This window comes from Trachurus trachurus (genome assembly GCF_905171665.1).
Source record: "Trachurus trachurus genome assembly, chromosome: 16".
Lineage (NCBI taxonomy): Eukaryota > Metazoa > Chordata > Actinopteri > Carangiformes > Carangidae > Trachurus > Trachurus trachurus.
Genome location: NC_139902.1, coordinates 10546198 through 10574182, shown reverse-complemented (window position 1 = coordinate 10574182; position 27985 = coordinate 10546198). Strand labels below are relative to the sequence as shown.

The following is a 27985-nucleotide window of genomic DNA, read 5'->3' as shown; positions in this document are numbered from 1 at the left end:
CCATTGGATGATCACACTGTATTTTGAATTATCTTTTAATTCTGTCAAAAGTAAGTTACAATGACAAAAACAAGAAGTTATGCTTCCAAATTTTAAAATAACAAAATGCTTTACAGTGAACAACAGGGAATACAGAGAAATAGTTTTATCTGCCAACAATAGCTTAAGCTGCAACAGTTTTGGGACTTGCAAAATAGCAGAAGCAACCTCAGGATGTGTGAACCAACGTCTCATCAAACAAACATCTGCTTTTCAGCTCAACAGAGGACATATAGGTTTACATTTAGTTCTGAGACACTGAATGTTTCGGCTAGGTTGTGATTTAGTCAACACCTTTGAGTTATAAAACGTTCACTAGTGATCCCATCAGCTTAATTTTTATAGAAGTATCTCCACTGGTCAAGTGCCTAATCATCGTTGTCTGTTGATTTGAAGTGGTCTTCGTCAATGGTGGAAAAGATGTGTCCTTCGTTGCTTAGAAACTCCACTGCTTGCCTGTTGGAGCACAAAGACAAAAGTGAGGAGTATTTTCTCATACAACAGACAAACAAAAGTCAAATGTTTGAAACAAAGACAGAATAGTCCTTCACAATTCAAAGAAAACAAATGGTGGATTAATATTAAACACTTCTCTTACTTTATAATATTCATACTCATGCCACTGAGTCTCTGCTTTAGGTCCTGAATGCTGATGCCCTGTTGGTCTGGACAGCCTCTTATCAAACTCAGCACCTTGAAGGACGGACAATTACGTTAAAATGTGTCATCAAACCACAAATATTAAAACATCTCTCAGTTTGACTAACTTCTGCTTGTGAAATCACATCACGTGTCATTCATAGTTATAATAGGAAGGGATGAAGTATGAGACATCAATCTGTGTGGTTAAAAGGCTTTTATCTTAGATCACTGATCATTTCTTTATCAGTTGCTTCACTGAGGCTCACCTGATTCTGGTTTCCACTCAACCCATTGTTAGTCATGTCGGTGGCACCTGCATAGCTCCCTGTTACCGCTCCCACACTGCCCATGCCCGGTCGTGACACGGATGTGACGTTACTGCTCATTCCTCCTCCAGTCCCCATCTGAAAGCGAAACAATACTTAAATGTGTGGACACAGCAGTTCCTGTTAATACCATAAAGGTCACTTAGATACAGATATTAAGAAATGTGATGTGACTGTTCCTTTTACAGGGAAAAAGAGAACTGTGAGATATGTGTTGAAACCATTTCTTTTAAATTAAATGTAGGAATCACAGCGGTTTTGTCACACTAACTGTAACCCCATGACTGCAGTGACTCAACTCCGCATTGATGTCATTTTGTAAGCGATAGTGACTCAGCCCCATTCAAATTATGAAACAATGGTAGAGTGATCTTTTTTTTTTTAATTACTGGCTGAGATTTATTTCAATTTAACTCTTGTCAGTCGCTTTGACAATAAAAAGGACTCCCTTCATCTATCAGAGCAGGAGGCCGCCTCCTCTGACCGATACACTTTCAGCTTTCTCAGCACTATAACCTAACCTGAACACCTCTTTGTTCGTGTTACAACCAGCAACAAAAGCTTTTTGAAGTTTACGCTGAAGATGTCTCACCGTGCTCTGTGGTTTGCCGAGCGCCATGTGCGCTTGGACCACCTCCAACATATGCGAGGTGATTTCGTTCATATCCTCTAGGGGCCTCACGCTGAATGCAACAACCGACCTGTGGTTCTGAGACAGGAAGACAAACACCCACACCCCCAGTCAATCATCAAAAAAGAAAAGAACAGAGAGAGAAAAACTGAATTCACAGAGGAACTAGTGGGAGAGAAAAGTTCGGGGTATTATCTGTTGAGAAAACTGAGCAAAAACCACATTGGTCAGTGTGCAACACTCCTTCTAATTTAAATTCTTCACAGTATATGTGTAACATTTTCACAGCATAAACTTTGAGGACAATTTTCTCAGGCTTAGATGTGCCAGCCATTTAGATTTCATACGTATATACATATCTCCTCACAAGGGATCATAAAGTTTGTCTCCAAGAGGATTTCAGGATCTCCTCACAAGGGATCATAAAGTTTGTCTCCAAGAGGATTTCAGGACATTAAACTCACCTGAAAGGAGCGCAGATTGCCGGACACTTTGACGTACGTGCCTGGGGGCAGGACAGTGCTGTCCATACCGGGGTCCTAAACAGACAGCAACCACAGATTAATAGTGAATTCGCTTGACTTCTAAAATGTCTGATTGGAAATCCTGATGAGGCTTCAGGTTTTCAATGAGAACCAGTAACATTTGTAACTCACAATGACACAGGTAACCTGCTCATATATGCTTCTGATACATACTTCTGTTGCATTTGTGATTTGTAATTTACACTATAGCTGCACTCTTAACTTCCTCACCTGGCTAATAAACTTAAGATGGGAAGTAAAACTCATCATTAGCCAGACAGTAATGATTTTTCCATACCTTTAAATAACATCATGACCACATACAACATATTGTGTCATGTGGTTGACCACCTGAGGTCTTGTTTTACTGATGGTTTATTTGCATCTCCCACATGTGACTGAAGTTCAGTAGAACAGAGGAGTTTCAAAACAGAGACACACTGACCTCTGTGTCCACCCACTGCTTCACGTCCATGGGGGCTCCTGTCATGTCATCCACCTTGTACTGAATGTTGGTCATGGATTTGTCTGTGCTCCTGATGACACCCACAATAGTAACCTATGACAGAGAACATGAGCCATTAAACCAAGTAAAGCCAAACAGCTACATATTAACTGCAAGTTGTAATATGCTGCATTGTTTTAGCACATGTGGTGCAAAAGAGGTGTTAGTTTCGTTCTTTTCTTTTTTTCTTGAGTATTAACTGAATGATGCATGTTGTGGGTCCAAGGTTCCCCCTTTTCTATGAAATGCTGCACACAACATCTTCTTTTTTTTTAAACAAATAACCATCTCTGTACATGCAAATGTTTATCTGAAACAAGTTCCTCTTCAACACCATTTTGCTTAGTGACGCAAAGAAGGCGGTTTTTTCCCCCCATAGCATGATGAGAATGATTCCAGTCAGCTTACAGTCAGTTTACTTTAAAAGTGATGGGGACAATGACCCTATGCACTCCAGAGATTAAATGTTGATGTTGTTAACAGTGACTTTGTTGCACCCCAAACATTAAAGCAGAAGTAAGTGATCCGATGGTTTTGGCTAACTTCCTGTCAGCCGATGGAGTTAGCAGTCCCCGCCCTCGTCCCTACGTCACCACATTCATGCGCATCCCTTGGCTGCACACACAGAGAGGACTGCCCCTTTATGCCGTTCTCTCTCCTCATTGGATAAAGGTTGTAGGATACAAGGAAAGTTTTCTCCTTGGCTTACAGCAGAGCAGAGTGACTGACAGACCCGTGTTTCAGACCAAACACTCTATAAGTGATTGCTGTCGGAAGATATAACTATTTAAAGCAGAAGTGAGTGATCCGGTCGTTTTCGCTAATGCTGCGTTCCAGGCAGGCTTTTGAAATCGTAAATTACAGCTTCAAGTCACAACTTACGACTTTGTAGCGTTCCAGGCAACCCACTCGTGTTTTTCCAACCTGTTTTACCGGTGAAAGTCACTATAACGGCCACTCGTAACTTCCGACCGGTGAACTCGTACCAGATCGAACTGGTACCACTTCACGGTCGGAAAAATACGAGTTTCCTTGAACGCACCATAACAGTCCTCGTCGCTACGTCACCACATTCACGGCGTTCCTTGGCTGCACACACAGCCCTGCATGCCGTTCTCTCTCCTCATTGGATAAAAACTGTAGGATACGATAAATGTTTTCTCTTCGGCTCAGAGCAGAGCAGAGGGACTGAGAGACCCGTGTTTCAGTCCAAACACTCTATGTAAGTGATTGCTGTCGGAAGATATAACTATTTAAGACTTATATTAACACAAATATATCACTCACTTCTGCTTTAAGACTTATATTAACACAAATATTCCGCTTACTTCTGCTTTAAGCATATATCTGTCGGCTGCTGTCTTATCGTTCAATCGACCCCCGGCCTCGCCCCGGTGCAGCTTGAAATTCCCTCTTTGTCCAAAACGGGAGATGACAGAAAGAGTTTGAGAACTACTGTAATCGAAGCTACATTGTTGCGAGGTGGCTCCGGCGTATAGGAAGTTATGCGCCGTGCGCCTGTTTCGGCTGCCTATTCTGTCATAGTTTATTTGTACCAATGTTTTTTCTTCATTTTTCATCAGGTTAATGTTACGTTAATTTGGTGGTGGGGACAAAATTGTTTGTGACAAAAAGTGGTGGGAACATGTCCCCAGCGTAGATGACGCCTATGGTGGTAGGTGGAGCTACTCAGGAATTGGAGTATAAAACTATGCATCCTCCAATACACATACAGCTAAGCTAAGATATAACAGAGATTAATTAGGCAGTAGGTGGTAAAGAGGTTGAATCCATACCATTAGGTGGAACTCTGCGTACTACAGATTGTATCCTAGATTGCATGCAGTCATTTAGTGGTGAAATGAAAAGCTCATGAAAAAAACAGAAATACACACTGACAGCTGGAGAAGTAGCCAATGAATGAATATAAAGTATATATACATATATATGTTTATCACTGATTAGTCTGCCAATTTCTTTTCTTGATAAATCCAGAAAGTACTGAAAAAAAAACTGAAGGCAATTTTCTGTCACTTTTGATGGACAAGAAAGTAGTTTTTTTTTAACTGAATTTAGTTCATTACCATATAATAAGGACAAAACCCTCTCTGAAGAATTTCATAGACTGATAAGAAATTTTATGAAAACCTGCTTTTCTCTCACTTGACTTAATAATTAGTCAAAAACTATTTTGGCAATGGCAATTAATGTCATATCTCAAACAAAAATACATTTGCTAACAGTTGCTCATTCACATCTTACAGTTAAAATGTATTTTCTATCTTAGAAAAACAACAACAACAAAAAAAACACACTAAATAATACATCCAATATAAAGATGTCAACTGGGCCTCAGGGTATTTGTAACAGCGACTTCGACCAATTTCACAGTTTTAGCCATGCCCCTATTTAGAAGACAAAAAAATAGAAAATAGTACATAAACGTACAGCAACTGATAAAAATATTTACATTGGTTCACCACCATACAGTGCTCACGTTGCCTCATCTTACCTGGGCAACTTCCACATCTCCAACTTTGAAGGCCTCATCTGCCTGGGAGGCAGACATCAGCTGAGACACTGTGCAGGGGATTATTTGTGTGGCACGGGCTCTCTGAAAAAAACAAAAACACACAGGGTTTCTGCAGGGTTCTCCAATTTAAATCTTCATTACCACATAGACTTTAATCTAATTCATCTTATCATTTCATTTTATAGTCATTGTAGGCACAAAACGGGGAGAATCAAACAATTAGGACAACATTTCACATTTGTATTAATGTTTCACAGCTATGTATGACAATAATTCCCTGTAATATTACCTATTAATATGACCTGGACCCATGTGTGGATTACTGAACAGGCCTATGGAAACAGATCCAGGGGACAAAGAGCTCATTGTCTCATAGTCCATCATATTTGGAGCAATGTTAGCTAACTGATGAAACAAATATTTCATCATTGATCAAAAACAAAGTATTAACTTTAAATCGATGAGCTTCCAAGCAAGGTCTCCTGGTAGGGAGATGTTGTAGCTAAAATAACTGTTTACAGCATGGATAGATTGGCACAGAGGTTGACTGCTGTGCCTCACCATCCCAGAAGTGTCATACAGTGTTTACATCAGCTCCCAGGAATATGTGCACTTATGTGTAGCAGTGAAATATGGACTAATTGTGTAACAGGTCGGTAAATAAGATGTGCTTCAAGCTGCCAGTGGATTAGTGATGTAGTTGTGCAGTCCTAGGTGACGTTACAGACCTGTTTCTTCTCTCCTCCCTGGGATAGAGACGGTGAAGCAAAGCCTCCTGGAGACTGAGTGTAACCTCCGGCCATACTGGACTCATTGTACCCTGATGAGAGACACAGAAAAGACGGTGACAGTTTAATTAACTCGGTGCTTACTCGTCGTGTTTCCCATTTACACCAAACACAACTCTGCTAACGTTAACTAACATCCCAGACAACAACAAAGAGGAGTTCGTTAGTATTCAAGCTAATGTGAGCTGCAGACAGCCCGACAACTTTATCAACACAGCAGAGTGGACATTAAACTCACCCTGGTTCCACATGTTGGCGCTTTGTGTTTAATTTAAATTAATAATATCAAAATTGTGATATTATTGACACTGTAGAGACAGCACAACAGCAGCTCGCAGGTTTCCAGACGTCTTCCTTGAGTGGAAGTCCCGCGTCAAACTCAATGTACAGCGCATGCGCACAACGGAAGTCCCGCGAAATTTTCCGAGGGATGTTATTTCCGCCCTGGTCTTTGTCTGTCAGACCATCATGTCCCACTGAGTGTGTGTAAAGGCCACATTTGTCGTAATGATTGGTGAGTACAACTCTCTACTATGTTCCTAAACATATCATTAGCGTCTAGTTTGGATGGAAATTGGATAATGTAGCTCATTGGGGGCGGTGCACAGCAGTAGAGAGAGAGAGAGAGTGCCTGACAGATAAAGCTCGGGGCTTAAACACACATCTTTCCAAATAAGACAAGGCGGGGAGTTTTGCAGCCTTCAAGCGCTGTGGGAAATATCAAGACGTCTGAGGCAACGGCTGTGTTAATGTTATCCAGACTCCAGAGAGTACCGGGTAATGTTTGGTAAAACATGGTAAACACAATATCACCAAGTTTTGACAAGTTAATCGTCAGAAAATGTTATATTTATTGTAAAATTGCTCAGTAATAATAACCGCAGCCGCAGGAAGTACGAGCATGACTTGAAGGCACCTCAAGCCTTTGACCTGCATTTATATTTCAGTGTAAAAAAAAAATGCAACAACAGTGGCATCTTTACCATATACCGCCGAGGAAAGAAAATAAACAAGCGTGGTGTGGTCCACCGGAAGATTAGAGCCCACCAACTATTTAAAGCAATTCTAAGGCCTAATAGTTTTATACTGAGCCTACATAAAAATAGTCCAGAGAAAGTACCCTACTCAGATTACTGCCTCTGATGCCTTTTATGGTAATCTCCGATTCAAAGCCTAGATAAATAGCTTTCATTATATATGAGTTTATACCACATTAGGTGTGCTCCCTGCAGCCAAAAACCTTTTGACCAGAGTACATCACTTTTTTTTTTTAGTTCAGAAAAATAACTTCTCCATAATACACCATGTGTAGGCCTATGTAAACAATGTCAGGGTATCTACTTAGTCGGCTGTTAAAACTTTATGAGTAGGCTACTAGCCTATAGGGAACTAAATTAACTGTTTCCTGCAGTCAGAACAGGTAATGGACAACCACCAGAGCAAAGATGCGTCATGAGCTTCTGTATCTTATCTTGCTTTGCCCTTTATAGCCTTACCACTGAAACGTGAACTTGACTTGTATCGGATGTTCTTCAACATGATGTCTGCGGTCAGGCTTCTCCTCTCTTGTCTGCTTTTCAGGGAGATCCAGGCGCTGTCAGGTAGGTCAAGTGTCCAAAAGACCAAAAATACTTGTTTCTTAAAAATGCTTATGCCCTAACGCTGCACTAACTTCATCTGTGCTATATGCATGTTTTTTTTTTTGTCTCTCCATCCAGGGAGCTTCTGGCACATCACGGATCTGCACTGGGACCCCACATACAAGCTGACCGACAGCCCTGAGCTGGTGTGCGAGTCAAGCGGTAAACGACCCGCAGCCAATGCGGGGAGATATGGGGACTATGTCTGTGACTCACCGTGGCATCTCATCAACTCCTCTGTGTATGCTATGAAGGATATTCTGCCAGACCCGGACTTCATCGTGTGGACAGGGTATGAGCCATGTGTCTATTCTTGTGTTTGGAAAATGGTCTTGAGTTAAGTCCCAAGTCCAGCTTCATAATCGTTGTGTTCATGTCTTTTACGAGACATCATGCACGAGGAGAGGCCCACAGAGAGCTCAGCATAATATGTGTGGTTCACCATAGAGAACCACTTGAGCCTATGTTTCTATGGTACTTCTTTGGTATACTTTGGTTGATCACACCGTCACTATCTCTTACAGAATTTATTCTTTAAACCAAAAAGGAGAAGTCAACTGTAAACAACTAGTGTTTTGCATTTCAGAGATGACACACCACATGTACCCAATGAGGACCTGGGAGAGGAGGCAGTGCTGCATATCATCAGCAACCTCACTCACATCATACAACAGGTCTTTCCACGTAAGTGTGACGAGGGATCACATGTATCATCATCATTCATTTTTAGCATTTTAGTATTGATTAGCTAATATAATGCCATTTCTTCATTTGCTTCCTCAGACACTAAAGTGTACTCTGCCTTGGGGAACCATGACTACCACCCTAAGAGCCAGCTTCCTGCAGGCCCAAACTTCATCTATAACCAAACAGCAGCAATGTGGCAGGACTGGTTGGAGCCAGAGTCCCAAGAGACATTCATAAAAGGTGAAGAGAGCTTTGTTTGATATTTCGATGCACAGTTGCTCCCGTAAGAATCAATGTAACAAGTTCAATACAATTGAAAACACACACCATTTGCTTTCTGCATTGTTTCTCCTGTGCAGGTGGATACTACACCGAAAAGCTGCTGGGTCGAACAGGTTACAGGATGCTGGTCCTCAACACTAACCTCTACTATGACCAGAACAAGCTGACAGTGGACATGGTCGACCCAGCAGGCCAGTTTAGCTGGGCTGATGGCGTTCTGACTGAGGCTGCAAACAACAAAGAAAAGGCAAGGCATCATGTCCATCAGCACTCTGCAGCAGGGCTTACACTGAAAAAGAGTCAGTCCCATCATGCTTGTGGGTGTTTTAGGGACTTCCGCTATCTGCAGTTCTACTTTTTATGCATTGCTGGCAGTAGTCTTACAGATCACACACACACAAAAAACAGTGAGTAATTCTTCCCTCTTTTTAATGCAGTTGCAGGGTAAAAAGAGGGAAAACTTTCATTTAAATGGCATAATGCTATATGAGTCATAAGCAAAAGGAGTTGTGAAAGAGATTCACTTTCAGAAACACTGTCTGGCATTGAGCTCTCTCTACTTGGTCTGGTCCAGTTTAACCCTTTGCCTTGCATACAAGCTGATCAATTGAAAAAGCAGAGCTCAGAGAGTGAAAATGAGCCATTTTCAACCAACTCTGCAATGGTTTCTTTACCAGGTGTACATCATTGGCCACGTGCCCCCAGGTTTCTTTGAGAAGAAGAGAAGCAAGCCGTGGTTTACTCCCACATTCAACCGGAGATACTTGGATTTAATTCAGAAGCATCATTCTGTCATCCTTGGACAGTTCTTTGGCCACCACCACACGGATAGCTTCCGCATGTTCTACAATTCAGACGGTAAAGTAACATGATGATACTCCCTATACCACTACTACTACTGCCGATAGATTACATGGTGCCATGCTTAAATTTGTAATATATGGGAAATCAGCAGGGATTCCTCTCTCTTTCTCCAGACTCTCCCATCAGTACGATGTTTCTCAGCCCAGGAGTCACACCATGGAAAACATCACTTCCTGGAGTTGTGGACGGAGCAAACAACCCAGGGATTCGTGTCTTTGAATACGACACCCAAACGCTTCTGGTCAAAGTAAGTCAATGTGTGATTTCCGTTCTGATATGTTCAGGAACCGTTGTAAGATGCAATGCACGTATTAAAACCAATAAAACCTTTGTAACAATGCTTGTTTGAACACACTCAGGATGTGGTGACCTATTACCTGAACCTGACACACGCGAATGCGGCTCGTGAACGCTGGGAGAAAGAATACCGCCTCACAGAGAGCTTCAGGGTACCGGACGCCTCCCCAGCTTCCATGCACCAGGTTCTGGAGAGCATTGCTAAAAACCAGTGCTACCTGCAGAAGTACTATGAGTTCAACTCTGTCAGCTACGACCTGACAGAGTGTGACAGTGACTGCCGCGTGGACCACGTGTGTGCAGCCAGAGAGGTAGACTTTGGCAAGTATGACTCGTGTCTGCAAAAAGAAGGGGCTGCTGCCATTCAGGCTGGGCTGCTGCCACTCTTATCCGTGGCAATAAGTCTGGTGTTAACCAATCGGTAATGTTAAAATGTATTTTTCAAGTTTCAGGAAGTTATTGAATGGAAAAAAGGAGATTCAAAATCAAGCATTTTGTATATTGCAGTCATGTAAATATTTTTCTAATGACTAGTTGACAATGAATGACAGATTGATATGCCTTTATGTTGTAAATCTTACAAATGTCTGTAATTCATTTACTAGATACAATACATCTTGTAGCTTTGGCAATCCCTGTGTGCAGCCTTGTTGTACTGACTGGCTCGAATCCAGACTTCAGTCACGTGTTCTCACCCTCAAGCTTTCCGGTCAGACTCTGCTCTATCTATTCACTCTTACTTGTATGACTGTTGTTTCAACAGAGCAGATCAATGCATTAGTGATATCAGCATTTCCACAACAATAAATCTGTTCATATTAATTGTACTCACTCATCACTGTCAGTTAAATGCAATATAATCTGTTACAAAACACAACAGATAAAGTTCTATGATTATTCTATCTCACAAATCTATATAAAGATTTAATACGTTTCTGATTACTGCCAGTAAACTGAGGAGATGATTGCAGAACATGGCAGATACCAGACTTTGAGCTTGCTGTGAAGACACATTTATTAATATAAATGTACACGCCTTAGCAGCAAATATGATTAACACATCTGGAATCCAGAGTTCAGTCACAGTTACATTTCAGTTGGCGGGTAAGACCAGCCAGGTCACATAATTAGGACCTGTTTCGCTGAAGTGAACGGCTGCATCGATGCATCAAGGGCTTTACTGAAGTCTTGGAGTGCCACCTCGGTGCAGGCAGGAGCTGTCAGCTTTCCCTTCTTGATGAGGGAGCACAGTTCGTCCAGCATGGCTCTTAGCGCCCTTTCATCTGAGGAGAAAGTTTGTGGAATTTCAATGTAATTTTTTTTTCTTTTTTAAAAAGGACTCATTTGGATATCTTGAAAGAGGTCACTACATAAGGACTCACCGTTTAAGTGATCTCTCTTCCACTGTGTGACCCAAAATCCCCGAACCTTTACGTCCTTAAAAATCAGAGCACTCTGGAGAGAACAAGTGTAGTAAGTGTTGGGATTAGATTTATAATAGGCAAGGCAAGGCAAGGCAAGGCATCTTTATTTATATAGCACATTTCATACCAAGGGAACTCAATGTGCTTTACATAAAGACAAAACATAAAAAAAAAAAAAAAGGAACAGCATGAAACAGCATAAAAACAAATAACAGAAAACACAGAGTTAAAAACAGGAGCAAAGAAGAATAAAAAAGTAAATAGATAAAGTTTAAAGTTATTAAAAAGAGCTCAGCTAATAATGTCTTTTGGAGATGTATGTGTATCCTAGGACATAGGAGGATTCATCTTACCACAGGGACAGTAACTGGCTGTTTGGCCATTCCTCCATATGTCACCATAGAGCCACCAACCCTGAAAATCATTAAAAAAAATATGGTATTTTATTTTCAGATTCTCTATTCAGAGTTAAATCATTTGATCATGTTATAAAATAAAAAATATATATATTAATCATCCTCACTGTAGATGACGGAGCAGTTCTGTTGCACTCTTTCCTCCAACTCCATTTAAAGCTAGTTTTGGTTTCGAACAAGTCTAGAAAAAAACAGAACATAATAAGGACTGTGTTTATGCACTGTCAGGCGAAACCACAGGGCCCTATATTAAGAGCTGTCTTTAGAGCCACAGACCTTGAACAGTTCCTTAATCTCAGGACGCCTCAGTGCCTCCTCTTTGATCACATGGGTCGCACCGATGGCCTTCAACCTATCACTGAGCTGTGTGAACTCTGGCCTGTGAAAGGGAAGGCACAATGAGGAAGTTCATTACACTCATAAATTCCAGCACACAAAAAAAGTATCTATCTTATAGTCACTCATAGTGTTAGTACGGTCCCCAGAATTTAAATAACTTAGTAAGGAACAGGAAGAAGAGCTGAAGTGTCATTACACCCATTTATGTACACAACATAGTTATAAAACAGTTATTTCAGGGTGGTGTTTAGCTCAGTTGGTAGAGCACCCGCCCCATGTATTGAGGCTATAGTCCTCACTACAGGTGGCCCCGGTTCGAATCCCGATCGAGCGGCCCTATCCTGCATGTCACCCCCCCTCTCTCTGCCTCCCATTTCCTGTCTCTCTCAACTCTCCTGTCAATTAAAGGCAAAAAAGACCCCAAAAACATACTTAAAAAACACACACACACAAAAAAAACAGTTATTTCAGATTGTAGTATGACAGAGTGAAGTATGACTGAGCCAACCTGTCTCTGATTACGTTGATAGTGTTTATTCCTTGTGCAGCGGCAATTTGTATGACAGCCTGGCCCACTCCACTGTTGGCAGCGTTCTGGATCACTGTGTCCCCTGGAAAATACATCATGGACAGACACTGTCACCTGATGGATGAAACTAGGCTACTTCAGGGCATGATTTTACTCAGTTTTAAATAAACATGTTCTCATCATCATCTCATCACACCTACCATGCACAGAATTCCCCCCTTATGCAAGTTCATGCTACAGACACCAACCCATACACTTTATCAACACAGTGGCTTTACATTTACTGAATACTGGCTAATTCTGAAAGTCTCTTGAGCTTTGGTGAAACACAGAAAAACTGTCATTCTGAATATTTAAAGTTAGTAGCAGTAGTGGTATTAACTGACTTTTCACAAGCAGCGGGTCAAGGTTTCATCTGTCTCATAATTTAATCCACATCTCAGATGGAACATGAATACCTACCGCATGATAAGGTAAGGTAAGGTAAGGCAAGGTAAGGTAACTTTATTTGTCCCATAGGGGAAATTTGTTTTGGGCCCATAGTGCCTCTTGGTTGCCTAGCAAACATTTCATGGACAGGGAGACATCACCATCCAAATACAGGACATACAGGTCAGTGCTTGTGCAATAAAATTACATACCAAGACGTCATAAAAAACGATCGGAGCTTAATGTAATAAATAGAAATAGAATGAGAAAACTTACAGTAGTAAATAAAAACCATGTTAAGAACATCATAAAAGAAAAACTTACTATGATACTAAAATCATATATGACCATAATAAAACCATAGTCCAACCCTTAACCAAGATTTGTGCAAAAAACAAAGGAAACTACAGTGGCCAATGACAATAGAAGCTATAATGCCCCAGTGTGTGGACCTGTTTACCTGGCTTTAGATCTTCAAAGTCCAAGAGCATCCTGAAGGCAGTGCAGGGGTTTACCCCCAGAGTGGCAGCAGACAACAAAGGAATGTCATTCGGTAGCGAAATGACATCATCCTCAGCGAGCACCGCCTCTGTCCTCCATGTCCCTGTTCACACAAAGGTACAAAATTTAATATTGGGGAGATACAGTTGTGACCCTGTGGTCTCGGTCATGTAATAAAGGTGTAAATTACCTAGACTGGACTCTTTCGGGATGACCCAGTCTCCTGTTTTGAGGGACTTGACCTGGCTGCCCACCTCTACGACCTGGGCCACACCTTCATTGCCCCCGACAGCTGGGAGGTCAGGCAGGATGGAGTAAGTTCCTGAAAAGACCCCGTTAGATAGACAACAGATCTTCAAGCATGACAAGAAATGTATTGTTCTCTTTCTTTGCTTTTAAATTAGGATCTGAGAGATTACCTTGAATCATATTGATATCAGCTGGGTTGATTGGTGCCGCCAGAATTTTAACAAGGACATCTTTGGCACCTACAGGGGGCAGATCTAAATTCTCCAACCTGGCAACCAGAAAATTAGCTTTAAAGTTCTGTCTACTTTGGTTCAGTAATAGCAAGCCCCATTTGCTGGTTCGGCCTCTCAAATGCAAGGATTTGCAATTTTGTCTTTACTGTGTGATGAAAAAAAAAAGGGGGGTCACCACTAGGTCTGAGACAAACCAAAGATTCAATATGATATCTTGTGTTTTGTAACTAGTAGGCCTACTAGTTACAAAACACAAGATGAAAGATGAATAGCAAACTGTTTAACGCAAGTCAGGCAGTTTCGCGATGCCTTCGCGACTCCATCTTTGAAGTTTTTTTTTCTTGTAAACCCCATTTGAACGCACTTTTTTCTCCTACCAGTGTCCAGCGGATGTTTACGTCCTCAGACCCCAGAGGGCGGTGATTAGCCAATAACGAAGAAGACGCAAAATTTACATGGACAGGTGAGCGGCATAATGGTGAGATTATGCTTCGAGACAAGTGCTTTCAAACAATACCTTTCAGTTTTACGAGAAGAAACACCGAAAGAATGAAGACTACTGGGTGACACGACAGAATCAGGCATGTTTAATCACCTAAACCCCGTTAGACAGCAGCGTTGAGCCACTGACCTGATGTATCTACATGCAACCAACAAAACATGAATTCTTTATTGAAACGGGAGCTCTTACTGGACGACTTGAGAAGGGTCTCCGTGTTTTCTGTACACAAGTGCCTTGCATGTTGGTGCAAAAAGTCCAGCGGAATGACTGAAGTGAGACACGCTAGCATTGTCCCTGTGCCTTGATAGTTTTAAAAGAGCAGCGGCTAAACTTCTCCCGCAGCTTGTCTGGCTTCTTAAATAGACTCTGTGAAGTGGCAGCCACATCACGACACTGCAGCGGACCTAAAATATAACACCTAAGTGCACCGCTGTTCTGTAATATCTGTTTTGTGAGCCGTGAGTTTGGTTAGCGTTGCTGTCACTGTGCGGCCATGTTGGAGCTTGTGTCATTGAAAATATAAACAGAGAACAGCGCCCCTGGTGGACAAAGGCGACACTTCACCACTAATAACTGGAATCAGGAGAATCAGGGCAGAGTCCCAATGTTGCTGTGGCGTTTGACCAGGTACGAAGAAAAGAGGAATTGGTTGTGTTTGGTGGTATTTCACTTCATGAACTCTCACAATTTGGGGCTTTGTTTTGAGTCAAAACAGAAAACCTTCTTGCACCCTACATAAAACCAGAATCAGAATCTGTTTGCTCTAATACTGTAGGCTACACTGAACAGCTGTGGCCAAACGTTTTGAGAGTGACACATTTTTATTTTCACAGTGTGCTGCCTCAGTTTATATGATGGCAATTATACTTCAGGATGTTATGAAGAGGGATCAGATGAATTGCAATTACTTGCAAAGTCATTCCTTGCCATGAAAATTAACTTGAGGAAAGAGGATCAATTGTTGTGAAGAAGGCTTCAGGGTGCCCAGGAAAGTCCAACAGAGCTAGGACCGTCTCCTAAAGGTGATTCAGCTTCAGGGTCGGGGCACCACCAGTGCAGTGCTTGCTCAGGAATGGCAGCAGGTGTTAGTGCATCTGCAAACACAGTGAGGCAAAGACTTTTGGTGGATGGTGGGGCATCAAAAAGTGCAGCAAAGAAGCCACTTCTCTTGTAATTATACTTACAAGAATAGGCTACTTATACATAATCCATGGCAACATCTGCCAAAAAGAAAAAAACAACACTGAAACAGCAAACTTTGTGAAAACCATTAATTCTCAAAACGTTTGACCATGGCTGTACACACATAAAGATTGACATTTTAGTAGGCTAATTGCTTTTGATTTGATAGACATAAAATGTCAATTCATGTCTACAGCAACAGCAGAAATATTTGTATAATGTGTAATTTTACATTTGATAGTACCTTTAGCTTATAATTACTGTGCTTTAACTTCAAGTCTTTTAGTTGTAATGGAGTATTTCTATATCTGTGTTATTGCTACTTAAGGATCTGGATATTTCTTTCCAGACAAATAAGCAAATGTAGTCAGGCCAATCAGAAATCAAGTGATAGGATTGTAAATTAGTATCACAACAGGTTACATGGAAAACACACATGGATATTATGACATATTTATTAGGAAATGGAGCAGATCTTTACATATAGAAACATAATCACAGTAATACTTTGAAAAGCCTACATGCTGCTCATCATTGACAAACTAGCCATTAAATTGCCTGAGATCAAGATAATTGTACGTTTATGGCAGTCAACACTGATACATTCATCAGTAATAAATGCACATTTTTCGGAGGTAGCCCGAGCCATTTACCTGACAAGATACAACACCACAAAATAAATGGCTGATGGTCACAAACAAAATGTACCACACCAAGCAAACTATGATGCAGAGTGCTTTGGTGCACTTCACATGTTACCCTGAGCACATGGCCTAATAGGTCCTTGGATTTTCAAGATATATCTAACCCACCTAATACCCAACACTCAATTCACAATAACACACCACTGAGGGGTCAGACAGGTTTGTTGCAATCAGAATGTCTGTAATAGACTTAAAGTTAAACTTAAAGTTTCCAAATGATACTTTGAAAACATTACAAAGTTCAGCAGAATATTGCAAACATTATAATACAACACTTTTGTTTAACCTTTGTCTAAAAAGTGGGTGTCAGAGTCACCGATTAGACCTTGACGGATGAGGTATTGAGAAGTGATACAAAAAAAAATTCACCAACTGATTCTTTGTGTGCCTCTTTTAAATGCAGAGGAAGAGGAAGTTAGCCATGTTAGCATTGTAATTGTAAATGGTTAATTCAGCATAAAATTGCAGAAAATAAACAAGATGAGTCCACCTAATCAGAGCACTTACATCAACAATCTTTCTGTCCTTTTATATCCTGAGTGTAATTATCAGAACAGTGTTTCCTTATGTAACCTTTACAATTGGAAAACGTAGAGTATATAAACACAGCCCAAAAGTAGAGTATAAAGTAGGATTTGAGTGTTAATTCATCCATGACACATTCTTTTTGTCATAAGCATTGATAGTCTGAAACACCAAGTATCAGCCATGTGTTGAGATGAGAAAACCCCATATATTATATACTACCAGCCCCAGTCCCTTTAACAATAATCTACTACATCCCCATCTACAACGATTATAGAGGAAAAAATACAATAATAGTAGTTCTTCATATCATATTATATCATCATTTCACATCATGTGGGTGAGCAATTGCCAATTAGGTCTTGAATAAACACTCATCGACTCTTTCCAATCAATCTGAAGTATTCCCTGAGTTTTCAGATTGGTATTTCCTGAGATGAGACTAAGAGTGGAGGTACTGTTTTTGTCTCCCGGTAACTTACTGTAGATGATATATGAAAGTCTAAAAACATAATATAAAATATTTAACACATTAAAAGGAGATTAAACGGAATACAAAAAAAGAAATGAATGCATCTTACACATGATTAGTGCAGAGTAACATTGCATTGGTTTTGGCATAGATAGGAATAACAATGTGTCTCTCGTGAAAGGCTCATTGTGCACAAAAAAAGAAAGTTAAAAAAATAAACATAAAAGACAAAGGAAATAAAGAAATCCTCATAATACTATGTACCTGTACAGTATGTACTCTATATTGCAATATCACTGTATTTATACTGCATTGGATTATTAAGGAAAATGATTTATCAAGCACACATGTACAAAGTAATACGAGTACCTCGATTTAAAAAAAATGTGTTACCCAAATATATTCTCAAGTCATACGTAGCTTTGAATAACGTTTGGCAGTTTTCTGATGTCTGATCAAACATTAATTGCTGAGAGGCTTCGACAGGAGCAGGAGAGGCTGCAGCACTCTTGGATGAAAAATAAATACGTAGTATGATTTTTTTTTCTTTTTCTTAAAAAAGGCTTTAGAATAATTTTACATATATATTAATTGAGTGTAAAAGTCTTGTCAGCTTCTCCTGTAAAATGGGAGTAAAATGCTGATTAGCTAGCTAGTTCTACATGCTCCTCCGTGCAGGCTTGGTGTCCCTGAACTATTACCCTACGAAGGGCTATGGGGAGGTAATGTCTTAAATAACTACCTAGAAATGGATCACATGGTTATAAACAAAAACACCAGCCTTCCCACTGGCAACATCATGTCTGATTCTGCCTCATTTTATTCAAGTATCAAGAGGAGAGCTAGCTGGACGCCTCAGTAACTCAGTCCAGGTCAAGTATCTTATTAGAAATTACGTTGTACATGTATTGTGTTTAGTATTACGTTGGTTGGAATTCCATCAAATCCTTGTTAAGGTCATGGAAAAAGCAGCAGTCTTTTACACAGCAGCCAGTAAAATGAGAATATAGTGTAAATAAAAAGTTCACAAAGGTAATGCTTCCAATTCCCAAAGAGGTTAAAGAGTAATTAAACATCACCCTGAAAAGCAGCGTTTTGCCTTCAACTTTAAAATGTAACTGCATCCAGCCCAATAATCTTGCTTTCTCTACCAAATAGAAACATGTTTTTCTGCCCTTTGAGCATTTCTGATGTAGCATGGAGCTACAGTACCACACTATGTCAACAGAACAACTGACCACACCTGAGTTAATTTAGGTTCCTGAGATCCAAGTGGTCAGCATTCACCATCAGAAATGCTTGTTGGATTGTTGAAAAGCTCAAGAAAGTATGCTTCCCATAAACCCTTCCAATGTTAGAAATGGAGCAGACAACAAATCCTTTTTTCTTTTTTTTTTAAATAGCTGAGAAAAATGTGAGAAGATCCTGGAGAACATGTCACTTCAGCCAGATAAAAAGTTAAACCAAAACAGAAGCTTTTCAGGAGTGTGAAGTTACTCTTCAAAGAGTCATATCACAACTAATGGCTAATGCTGCGCAAACACTGTAGTGCAAAACGGATTTGATTTACCATATCACAATCTCCAGAGATGAAATCTGAGAATATCTAGTTTACCATCAGCAGTTAGGGTGACAGTGTTAGTAGCAGACCAAACATGATGCATTGAGGTAGATCGTGCACCTTTACATGGCCAGCAAAACGCTGGATAAAAAAAAAGAAAAGAAAAAAAATTACAACTAAAATAACTCCAAACCAAAAGCTGGAGACCACTTCTGGTCTGACATTCATTTGGCCCCAGGAAAACTGGATGGTCAATTGCAATATTGGCAGATGCCAATACATTGCCTATAGCTATACCCTAAAACCCATCCCATGTGTTTTCATCAACCCTCCCATTCCCCATGCGATATGCAAGCTAACATTCATTACAGAGGTACTAACTGTCACGTCTCTGCCCTGTCGGATAGTGAGGTGTAACAGTCAGGAAGAAGACTAACTGGTAAGGCAGCAAAAGTGTAGCTCCATACTAAACACACTGAGTATAATGCAAAAATAAGAGGTATAATGCCCACAGCAGAGGCACAGTAACGCAGTAAGAATCAAAAACAAAAAAAAAACCCAGATTCTACAAAAACCTACCATGATAATCTGTTATATGGCATTAATCACTACAATCTCAAAACCCTCAACAAACAGCGGTGATTCAAACATTTAGTAGCATCCTGAGTGCAATAATACAGCAGTATTCCTGAGTGTTACACCAAATGAAAACAAACAAAAAACCTTCAGCAACATTCTTCATGAGCATTTTTTTTAAAACCTGAGGTAGTTCCAAAAGCAGCTTCAACAGGTGGAAGGGGGTAGTGTGTGTCCCATCCCACCATCAAAGCAGTTTGATTGGCCTCTGTGCTTCCCCGGTGTCAGTGTTGCCCAATTCGTCAATTAATCGGAGGTCTCGGGAGGCAGTGCCGATTGGCTGTGCTCCTCTTCATCTCCTTTCAAGGAGGATGGTTTTCCCTGAGATCCTGGTGAGGACTGTTGTGCTTTGATTGGGCAGTTGGCAACCATGTGGTCGATGCTCTGGCAGAAATGGCACTTCTTGGGCTGGGGTGGTAACTTGCACTCTTTGGCATGGTGGTCCAGGCCTCCGCAGTTGTAGCACCTGCAATAACAAACATTTTTAAATAGGTTAAAGCTTTGATTATCAATCAACAACTTTTGAGTTTATATAAATTATTTTCAGGTAAATTCTATTTACACGTAGTAGACAGCATTCATAAACAGGTTCTTAAGTTTCCAAATACTGTTCTATTTTATACCTCTTAGGGCTTGTCTATAACTTTGACAATGGGCTTTTAATAACAGATTATGGGTGATGGATGTGAAAACAGCTTTCTGGTGTCACACTTTGTGCATGCTGTATGTGCATGCATTTTTTTTTTTACAAAACCAATTTATGAGTGGACATGGGATTTTCTTCCACCTGTTTGCCACTAGATGGCCACATTTCACTGGGTGTAACCAAGGGCATTCCAGGTCACACTCCGTTACTCTGTGAAGAGCACACCATGGCTGAACATCTTAAAATACTGTTGATGTTGTTGATGATGTTTTTTAAATGGCCAAAAATTGTGAACAGAACCTTTTACTTCTTTCACTTCAATACTACATTTTCTTAGTAGCAAGAAGCAGATTCTGACAATTCAATAATTCAAGCAATCTTCAGAGCTACAATATTGGAGTGGCAAGGCTCCTATTTTTCTGTGGCAGGTATTATGTCAGATATCGTGAACAGCTTGCCCTATTTGTCAGTTTGTCACTGCCACAAGCTTCCCATTGGACTCTATTGTATGAGACATCCGTTTCATCGGCATTGAACTTTAGAAACGAACACCATGAGGGGTCAGATGGAGCCATTGGGGGTGTCCAAGGCCACCTCTGTTCGAACATATTCTATAGAATGGCCACGCGTGCAGGGGCGGAAGACAGATGGGTGGTGGGCGTGGGGCGGTCAGTGTGTGCCACTGTGGACCCCCTGCCACCACTGTAGCAGCAGATGAGGCTTTGACAGGGCGGCTTCCAAGGGGTCAGAGCAGCTTTGTAGCGGGTGGCCATAGGGGTGGTGTCGAGGTCTATACTGTTACATCACAGAAGCTCCCTACATCAGCATCCATCAGGAGCCAAGAGGAGGAAAGGGGAAGTGGCCCCTTTGTCTAAAAAAGCTGCAGTAATGACCTCTGAACCCTGACCCCCCCACCCTCTCCTCAGTCCTCTAACCCCCAATCCCAGCCCCCAGCCCTCTTGCATTTACTCATACGCTGTTGTCATGACAACAGTGACCTTTCACCCCCTTGCCCAGGCTCTTGCATCTGTTATCAATTAAATGGACAGGAGCTTTTTCCTCTGCCTCAGTCATATATACACACACACTCACTCACAGAGGTGGTCTATGAAATGTGAACTGAAAAATAGCCTCTCACTCAAGGCATCAAACATGATACTGTCTACTATGGTCCTAAGGATATCCATCTATTGGTTATAAGTATGATCAATCAATTATACACAACTCCATGAATCACCATCCAGTGTTGCATAATGAAATATGCTAGAGGGTAACAATATCTTATCCATGGATCAGTGTGGTCTAGAGAGAGTTATTGAACCACAGCAGGCCTCCCAGGACTCTTTGAGGCAGTAATGATCTCTGTTCTCACACTGACTACTCTTTGGCTCTAATCACAACTGACAGGGGGGTTGAAGTTGATACACCTCTAACCCCATGCTATATTGATATTCAAAGAAGGACCCAAAAAATCAAGGCCCCCTTTGAGCCTTCCTTCTTCTTTTTCTTGGAAGGACATTGTTCCATTTGCATTGAACCCATAAGAAACCATCCAGGATTTAAGATACTGTATATTTGCAAATTGGTTGTTCAGTTTTGGTAACCTCCATAGTATGTGGACTCATGAAAGTGGTTCTGAACTGAATTGCAACTTTTTCAATTGTTGGTTTTAAAACACCATCAAAGATATTCATCTCAAGTAGAAAGAAGTACATTCTGGTATATCAACCAGCCCAAAACATTTATAGATTTATGTTTCTGTTATTTGAATTGTGATTTTGGCATTATTAGTTTGGATTTGGAGATACAAATCACATTGGTAGAGAAGGTTTAGGCATAGAGGGAGAGTCATTGGGTGTGAATTCACTTGGGGCCAGCAGATTTAAACAGTTATTGATCCAGGTCACACATCAAGCCTGCTGGTGCGACCCTTGGGGCTTGAGGTGGGGGTTGAGGAAGAGGAAGGAAAATGGGGAGAAACTAAAAACACCATTGTATAGCTGATCCAAAGTGGACACAACAATGGCTGTTTGTTGAGCAGTAGTATTTTAAAAGAAAATCTAATGGAAATGTGCATTATTTGTTCCTGTCCAGTCAGTCCCAAGTTGATGATTTTGATTTTTTTGTGGACAGATAATGTTTTCTAATGTGTGTTGCTACTCCTTCAAACAAACCATTTGAAAACCAATTGAATTATTTGAAAAATGCATCATCACAAAACTAAAAACACAAAGGTAAAGATGTTTGGAGCCAATTGATTTCACAGAGCAGAAGCAGTTTATGGAAAATACTTAGCTTTTGCTTTTATTTTAATTTTAGACTTAATGTGTTTCAGTGTGTACAATGAGTTTTGCTGAACTGATTAAGGAATAGCAGCCTTGGATTTGGGTTTTCATTATATTAGAGCTCTCGAGCTTGAATTTCTCCCAAATGCCTTCTGGTATTCACAGGCTTTTATCCAATATAGCAGAAAAGACAAAAAAATGAGGGGTACTCTGTGACCAATAAATCATGGAAGCAAATAATATTATCCAGCTTACTATTGTTTTATAGTTTATCTGACACTTCAATGTTTCAAGAATAAAACTGGATTTCCTCTTGTCTCCTGCCAACTTACCTATCTCCCTTTGAACGTCGCTTCTGGACCTTCTTGCCTTTGGGTCTTCGCTCACTGCCCAGACAGTGGATGCCACCTGGTCCTGTAACTCGCTGAGACTCCAGTCCTTTCGATGACTTCTTGAAGGTAAACTCAACTGCCTCGCCCTCCTTTAGGCTGCGGAAACCTTCCATGTGCAATTTGCTCTGAAAGGGAAAGCAGTAATAGCATTCAGCACCAAAATAATTTTATTTGATGGTTTGGGGTCTCCTGTTATGTGGTATCTAACATCCTGTATTTCCTTATACAACAGAACGAGTCAAGTCACTTACAAGCAAATAACTTTTAGTGTGTTCCAATTCAACTTGGAAATCGGTACTTTGAAGGAACCAGGTGAATATTTCAACCCGAGTGTCCTCTGAAGTCAGATTTAGATTTCTGACCCGAAAAATAAAACTCTTGCAAACCCCAGCATCAAAATCTAAGATGTCTGCTCTTAGCATCAACACAAGTAAACATTGTACTAATATACTGCTTATCTACACCTTGGTCATCTTGCATTGTCAAACTTCTATCTGTGGTCATGGTGCCAATACCAACAACAACAAACAACAACTAGAACTCCATCGACTCGGATGTGAGATCATTCCCACCTCTGACTTCCGAGGTAAATGAAACACCGCATTTGACCCTAGAGAACCCCCCGCCACCGCCACACACAACCATGATAGGTGTTATCAGGTGTCTGGCATTTTAAGGTGATCGTTATGTCTCACCTGATAAATTTAACAAGCCCTACCAAGCTTGCTGATATTGAGCAGTATGTTTACACACTGCTCTGCATTTAAAAAGACCACGTTGCCTAAATGCTGCTTTTGTCTTTTCCCTGTGTTTGGGTGGTAAACCTGATGAGGATAACCTTCAACCCACCCCCCGCCCCCTCCCTTTTGGAGGAACAGCATTCCACACTGCTGTCCCTACCCCCCATCCCTCTTCCCACTCACATCAAATAGCACAACTAACACACTGACCACTAACCCTAAACTGCAGGATGCAGGGGTTAATGCTGGGGGTGGGGGTGGGGTGAGAAGGCAGTATGGCTTCTCTGGGGGGTTGGGGGTCAGGGTGAAATTCCTTGGATAGTTGTTTGGCAGAAAGACATGGAAGATAAAAGTTAAGGGTAAGCACAAATGATTGATATCTTCCTTTGATATGAGTGTTTGAATATGGGATGTCTCTTTTTGTTGAAGAAACATGTTTCATGAACAGCAACACTGGAGAGGATTAATTAATCAACAATGGAGCAACAATGGAATTGGTGGGTCAAACATTTTTGAGAGTAAACAATAACCTAGGCCCTGTGCTTGCTTGCATACTCACTAAATGTTCACCTAAAGTGACCTTTGAGAAGGTCCCTCTTGATTCTAGTGTCTCGACAAAAGGGGTTTCCATTTGCCATAGAAAAAAGAGAGATGAAGGAAAGGGAGGTTCTTGTGGTTTTGAGGATAAAACCTCGAGACTGATAAACACAACATGGGAAACTCCTCTCTAAAATTCCCTTGCTGAGAGATTAAATTGTCACCATCATCTTCAACCGCAACAGGGTGTTTATATAGGAAGAAATATCTGTGATGTAGCAGGTTTGTTGTGATAGAACTTAATCCCATTTTCAAACTCAAAGGGTCTGTTTTAAGTAAAACCCAACAGGAAAAGTCTTAAGTACAGGTTATCATTTCAAAAGATACAAGAAGCAAATCTCCCAGACTCCGCTTCAGGTTAATAATCAACCAGTTGGCACTCTTCAGAACTCAAAATTAATGTTGTTGAATCACTACAAGCACAGCCTGTGGTTGTAGTGAGCTGCGAACTAACAACGCCTTCTGCAATTAAACAAGAAACAAAAACAAACAAAAGCCCAAGCGTCTCTAATCCGGCGACGTTCGCTCACAGCCGAGCATCTGCTACAAAGTCCTGAGCGTGAGAGGATGCACAATTGGTGAGCCATGACATTTGAGTGGCAACATGGACGTCCACAGAGCCCCAATCCCATCAGGCCTCTCTGCCCTGGTGACCGTTAACCCACTTCCTCTCCCATGTGTGACCTTCCCCACCCCCCTAACGGACCCTCACCAGCCACATGCCCACATCAGGTTATTAGTGCACACACACACACACTCAGGCACAGAAACACGCAGGTACATAGGAGTATCGCCTTTATACTTGGATGTGTGACCTGATGCTGAGGCATCATCAGGGGGGGTCTAATGTAAACTCTGTCTAGAATCTGTCTAGGAGACCAGTGAGATGGAGAAAGACATCAGAGAAGTGAAGGACAATAGCAGGACTACTGCTGAGACAAAGAGGGGCTCGGTCACGGCCAAGGGGTGCTTCATTCGGATGCATGGCTCTATTGTCCACCTGCACAAAGGCCAGTGGACCCTGGGAGTTAATTTTCCTTGACACGCGGCCACTAATTTTAGGGCTAAAGCCTTTTACGTTGCCATAACCCCTACACATCTATCATTGACACACTTGTGTCTTACTTTTCCAATGACACAGACAGAAACCAGTCATTGGTTTTCTTGTAGCAGCCCTCACTGTGGCTGTTGTTGCTTAGGTTACAACCTCACTGGGGTAACTTGTTTTTGTGACCTGCAAGGTATGGCACACTATTGAAGCAGCATATGATGGCAACTGGCATTAAACCTGTGGTGACACCAATACTTCATTGTAATATCCTTCTGATCTCTCTGCACCAAACTGTAAGTTTCCATTCCTGGTTGAACTCACATTTTGGTTTTCAAAATGACTCATCAAGCACCAACTTCCTGTGTACACTCAAACTATAATTCAGTTACAACTCTTCCTCAGAACAAATAAATATCTCTGTATGTATCATCAGGAGCGGAAAACGCATACAGAAACAACAAACAGCTGCTTGAGTAAAAGAACATGCAGCTGAGAACTAATTGTGGATGACAGACCTTCCCAAAATAAGTAAAATCTTTAATTGAGGAAAATACACTTTGTTAGGGAAATATCTCCACAGCTGGAGGCTACGGCATGGTGGTGTGTGGACAAGGAAATTGACCTCAAGTAAAAGCGTAGATCCCCTGTGCTCTTAAAAGCTGGTATAAAACACACCACACACACACAGAGGAGATTGAGCAGACAGCAAAGAGCCTCTAATCACTTTATGACAGGAACCTAGAGGTGAATGAGCAGCTAGTGGGGTCTCTTCTCATTCACATGCTAAGCCTTTATCTTATCAGACAAGCAGCGGAGGCGCTCACTCACATGAGAAGTTGGAGGGAAACGCACCCCCGCCTCCCTATCCATACCTCATACATTTCACCACTTTTACAAGGTGGGTGAGGGTTTTGGTTAAACCTGGGTGAAATGAGAAGCTTTCTTTCATTTATTTAGCCTGAGAAAGAAACAATAAAACCTCAAGTAAAGAAAGAAATGTTCAGCTTAAAGACGACATCCACATCTGTCCAAAAGAACATTACAATTTCACAGTCCTCACATGCCAAATGTGTTAAAAATGCATAACTTAACCACAAAAGAGTCCCCAGTTATCCTGGTTCTGTTGTGATTTCCACTGAGATAATATAATAGGCTACCCCAAATATTTAGTCAATTGTTTTAAAAGCCTCCACTTAGCTGAACTTGCCCTGCCTTGCCACTGAGGAATGGCCAAACATGAAATTCACCCATGAGGACGAGTTTTCTCTGCAGCCCATAATATCCATACTGTGTATCCTATCCTGTTAAAAGCATCGATCTCGGTCTAATAAAGTGTGTAAGGTTTAACCACACTTTCGCATTCTCCTCCAGTGTCCTTCTGAAAAGACCACGAGGGAAGCCCACACAGCAACACGTCCTCCCCTGAGGAACAAACACCCACCACTGCATTACAACCATCAGGTATCGAAGCCTAATGGAACACGTCGAAAACTCTGCTACATTTCACTTTATTTCACATTCCCCAGCATATTTCCTAGCCATATCATATTTTAGCCAATGAGAATGGAGATTAAAAATCTTCAATTAATTAAACCAGATTGGAAACAGGTGTGGTAGCCTAATCTGGCTCCCGGCTGGAAAAGCACATTTCCACACCGGACTATGTCTTTTTTTCCCCCGGCCCCGGGTGCAGTATGAAACCCCGGTGTTGTTCCGTTAGTTAACACTTCCAACCCCCCAAACCGAGTAGAGATGCAGGTCCTACCTGATGGACGAACACATCGACCGGCTCGTCCAGTGGCACTCCCTCTCGGTTGGTCATGGACAGGAACCCGAAACCCATGCGGACGTTGAACCATTTACACACGCCGAGCCCGTGGACAGACTGTGAATCTTCCTCAGTGCTCGGTCCCTCATCCTCCTCGGTTTTACACACTCCTGAAATAAAATTTCAAAAATTAAAAAAAAAAAAAAATTACAAATTGTCTCTTTCTTAAAATAGCTAGTGAAACATTTCAGCAAAGTACAAAACCCGTGCGTATAAACATTTTTTTTTTAAAGTTATCTTCTCGTTTCCTTGCATTGTTGCATCACTGATCAATACGGATCGATAAAATGAAAAGAGACGAAACAAGCCTCGGTTGTTGTTCCGGCTTAGTTTAAGGTTTCAATTCTCACCAGTTTCATAACTAAATAAAAGAAAGTGAGCCGTAGTCTTGTGCCACGAGTTTGCGTAAAATAAGTGATCTTGTAGGCTGCGTGATGTCAGTATTTCTAAAGAGCGTTTAATGCTTTGATAAACACGGATTGCAGATCACGTGCGTGAACAATACTGGAAAATGTGCCATTACAATCAGAGAGACAGTCCACCGCAGAAAACGACTCAATTAACCTGTTTAAAAGAAAGTTTAAAGAAAAAAAGAAACTTGTTAAGTTACTCAACCTGGGAATTCCTGGTTAGAAACAGAGCCCATATCTTCAGTTCTGCCTTGAGTCAAAATTAGCACCCAAGCTACAGTATCCTTTTTTTAACCCTCAAACTGGGTAATCCTCACAGATTGCCACTTTCATGCAAAATGCTGTGAAAAGCAGAGGCTGCGCAGCGAGAGGGAAAGCGGGAGAGGGGGGTAAACAAAAGAGGGCTGGCAACCTATTCCCCCTAAACAATGAGGGGTGGGGGGTCACCGGGCAGAATTTTTGCTGAAGAATCTTCCCCCCCAACAAAATCTCAAACACAATGCAAGGAAAAGCCAGCCTCTTCACAGAGCACTTCAATCATTCACAGAGATAACTCCCCCAAAAAGATGCTTCTAA

General features: G+C 41.2%; 4 protein-coding genes across 5 annotated transcripts; 1 reads left to right on the top strand and 3 right to left on the bottom strand.

The window, feature by feature from the left end:
• Nucleotides 1-21: 21 nt before the first annotated feature.
• Nucleotides 22-7787, bottom strand: rpa2 (replication protein A2). Of its 2 annotated transcripts, none has more exons than XM_083990239.1 (9): nucleotides 7485-7787; nucleotides 5929-6020; nucleotides 5180-5281; nucleotides 2608-2721; nucleotides 2103-2177; nucleotides 1600-1716; nucleotides 948-1085; nucleotides 638-732; nucleotides 22-495 (listed from the first exon to the last, which is right to left on the bottom strand). In XM_083990239.1, exons 1-9 carry the CDS (start codon nucleotides 7525-7527, stop codon nucleotides 408-410), a joined length of 864 nt encoding a protein of 287 aa, XP_083846365.1. In that variant the 5' UTR covers nucleotides 7528-7787; the 3' UTR covers nucleotides 22-407. The 2 variants fall into 2 exon arrangements, with proteins under 2 accessions (XP_083846365.1, XP_083846366.1); XM_083990240.1 differs by lacking the exon at nucleotides 7485-7787 and adding an exon at nucleotides 6227-6482.
• On the top strand, nucleotides 7529-10325 carry smpdl3b (sphingomyelin phosphodiesterase acid like 3B; the record flags this gene model as incomplete). The annotated part of the gene is made up of 8 exons (XM_083990237.1): nucleotides 7529-7589; nucleotides 7707-7920; nucleotides 8215-8312; nucleotides 8412-8555; nucleotides 8675-8844; nucleotides 9275-9455; nucleotides 9575-9708; nucleotides 9821-10325. 8 exons carry the CDS (start codon nucleotides 7529-7531, stop codon nucleotides 10181-10183), a joined length of 1365 nt encoding a protein of 454 aa, XP_083846363.1. The 3' UTR covers nucleotides 10184-10325.
• A 436-nt stretch (nucleotides 10326-10761) lies between these two features.
• mecr (mitochondrial trans-2-enoyl-CoA reductase) lies at nucleotides 10762-14880 on the bottom strand. Its single transcript, XM_083990238.1, has 10 exons — nucleotides 14570-14880; nucleotides 13816-13913; nucleotides 13587-13718; nucleotides 13356-13499; nucleotides 12446-12548; nucleotides 11875-11977; nucleotides 11706-11779; nucleotides 11536-11596; nucleotides 11141-11213; nucleotides 10762-11041 (listed from the first exon to the last, which is right to left on the bottom strand). The coding sequence occupies exons 1-10, from the start codon at nucleotides 14764-14766 to the stop codon at nucleotides 10878-10880; spliced, it is 1149 nt and encodes a 382-aa protein (XP_083846364.1). The 5' UTR covers nucleotides 14767-14880; the 3' UTR covers nucleotides 10762-10877.
• Nucleotides 14881-19706: 4826 nt separating this feature from the next.
• lin28aa (lin-28 homolog Aa) lies at nucleotides 19707-27645 on the bottom strand (the record flags this gene model as incomplete). The annotated part of the gene is made up of 4 exons (XM_083990241.1): nucleotides 19707-19926; nucleotides 22724-22908; nucleotides 26937-27109; nucleotides 27615-27645. The coding sequence occupies 4 exons, from the start codon at nucleotides 27643-27645 to the stop codon at nucleotides 19707-19709; spliced, it is 609 nt and encodes a 202-aa protein (XP_083846367.1).
• Nucleotides 27646-27985: the final 340 nt, after the last annotated feature.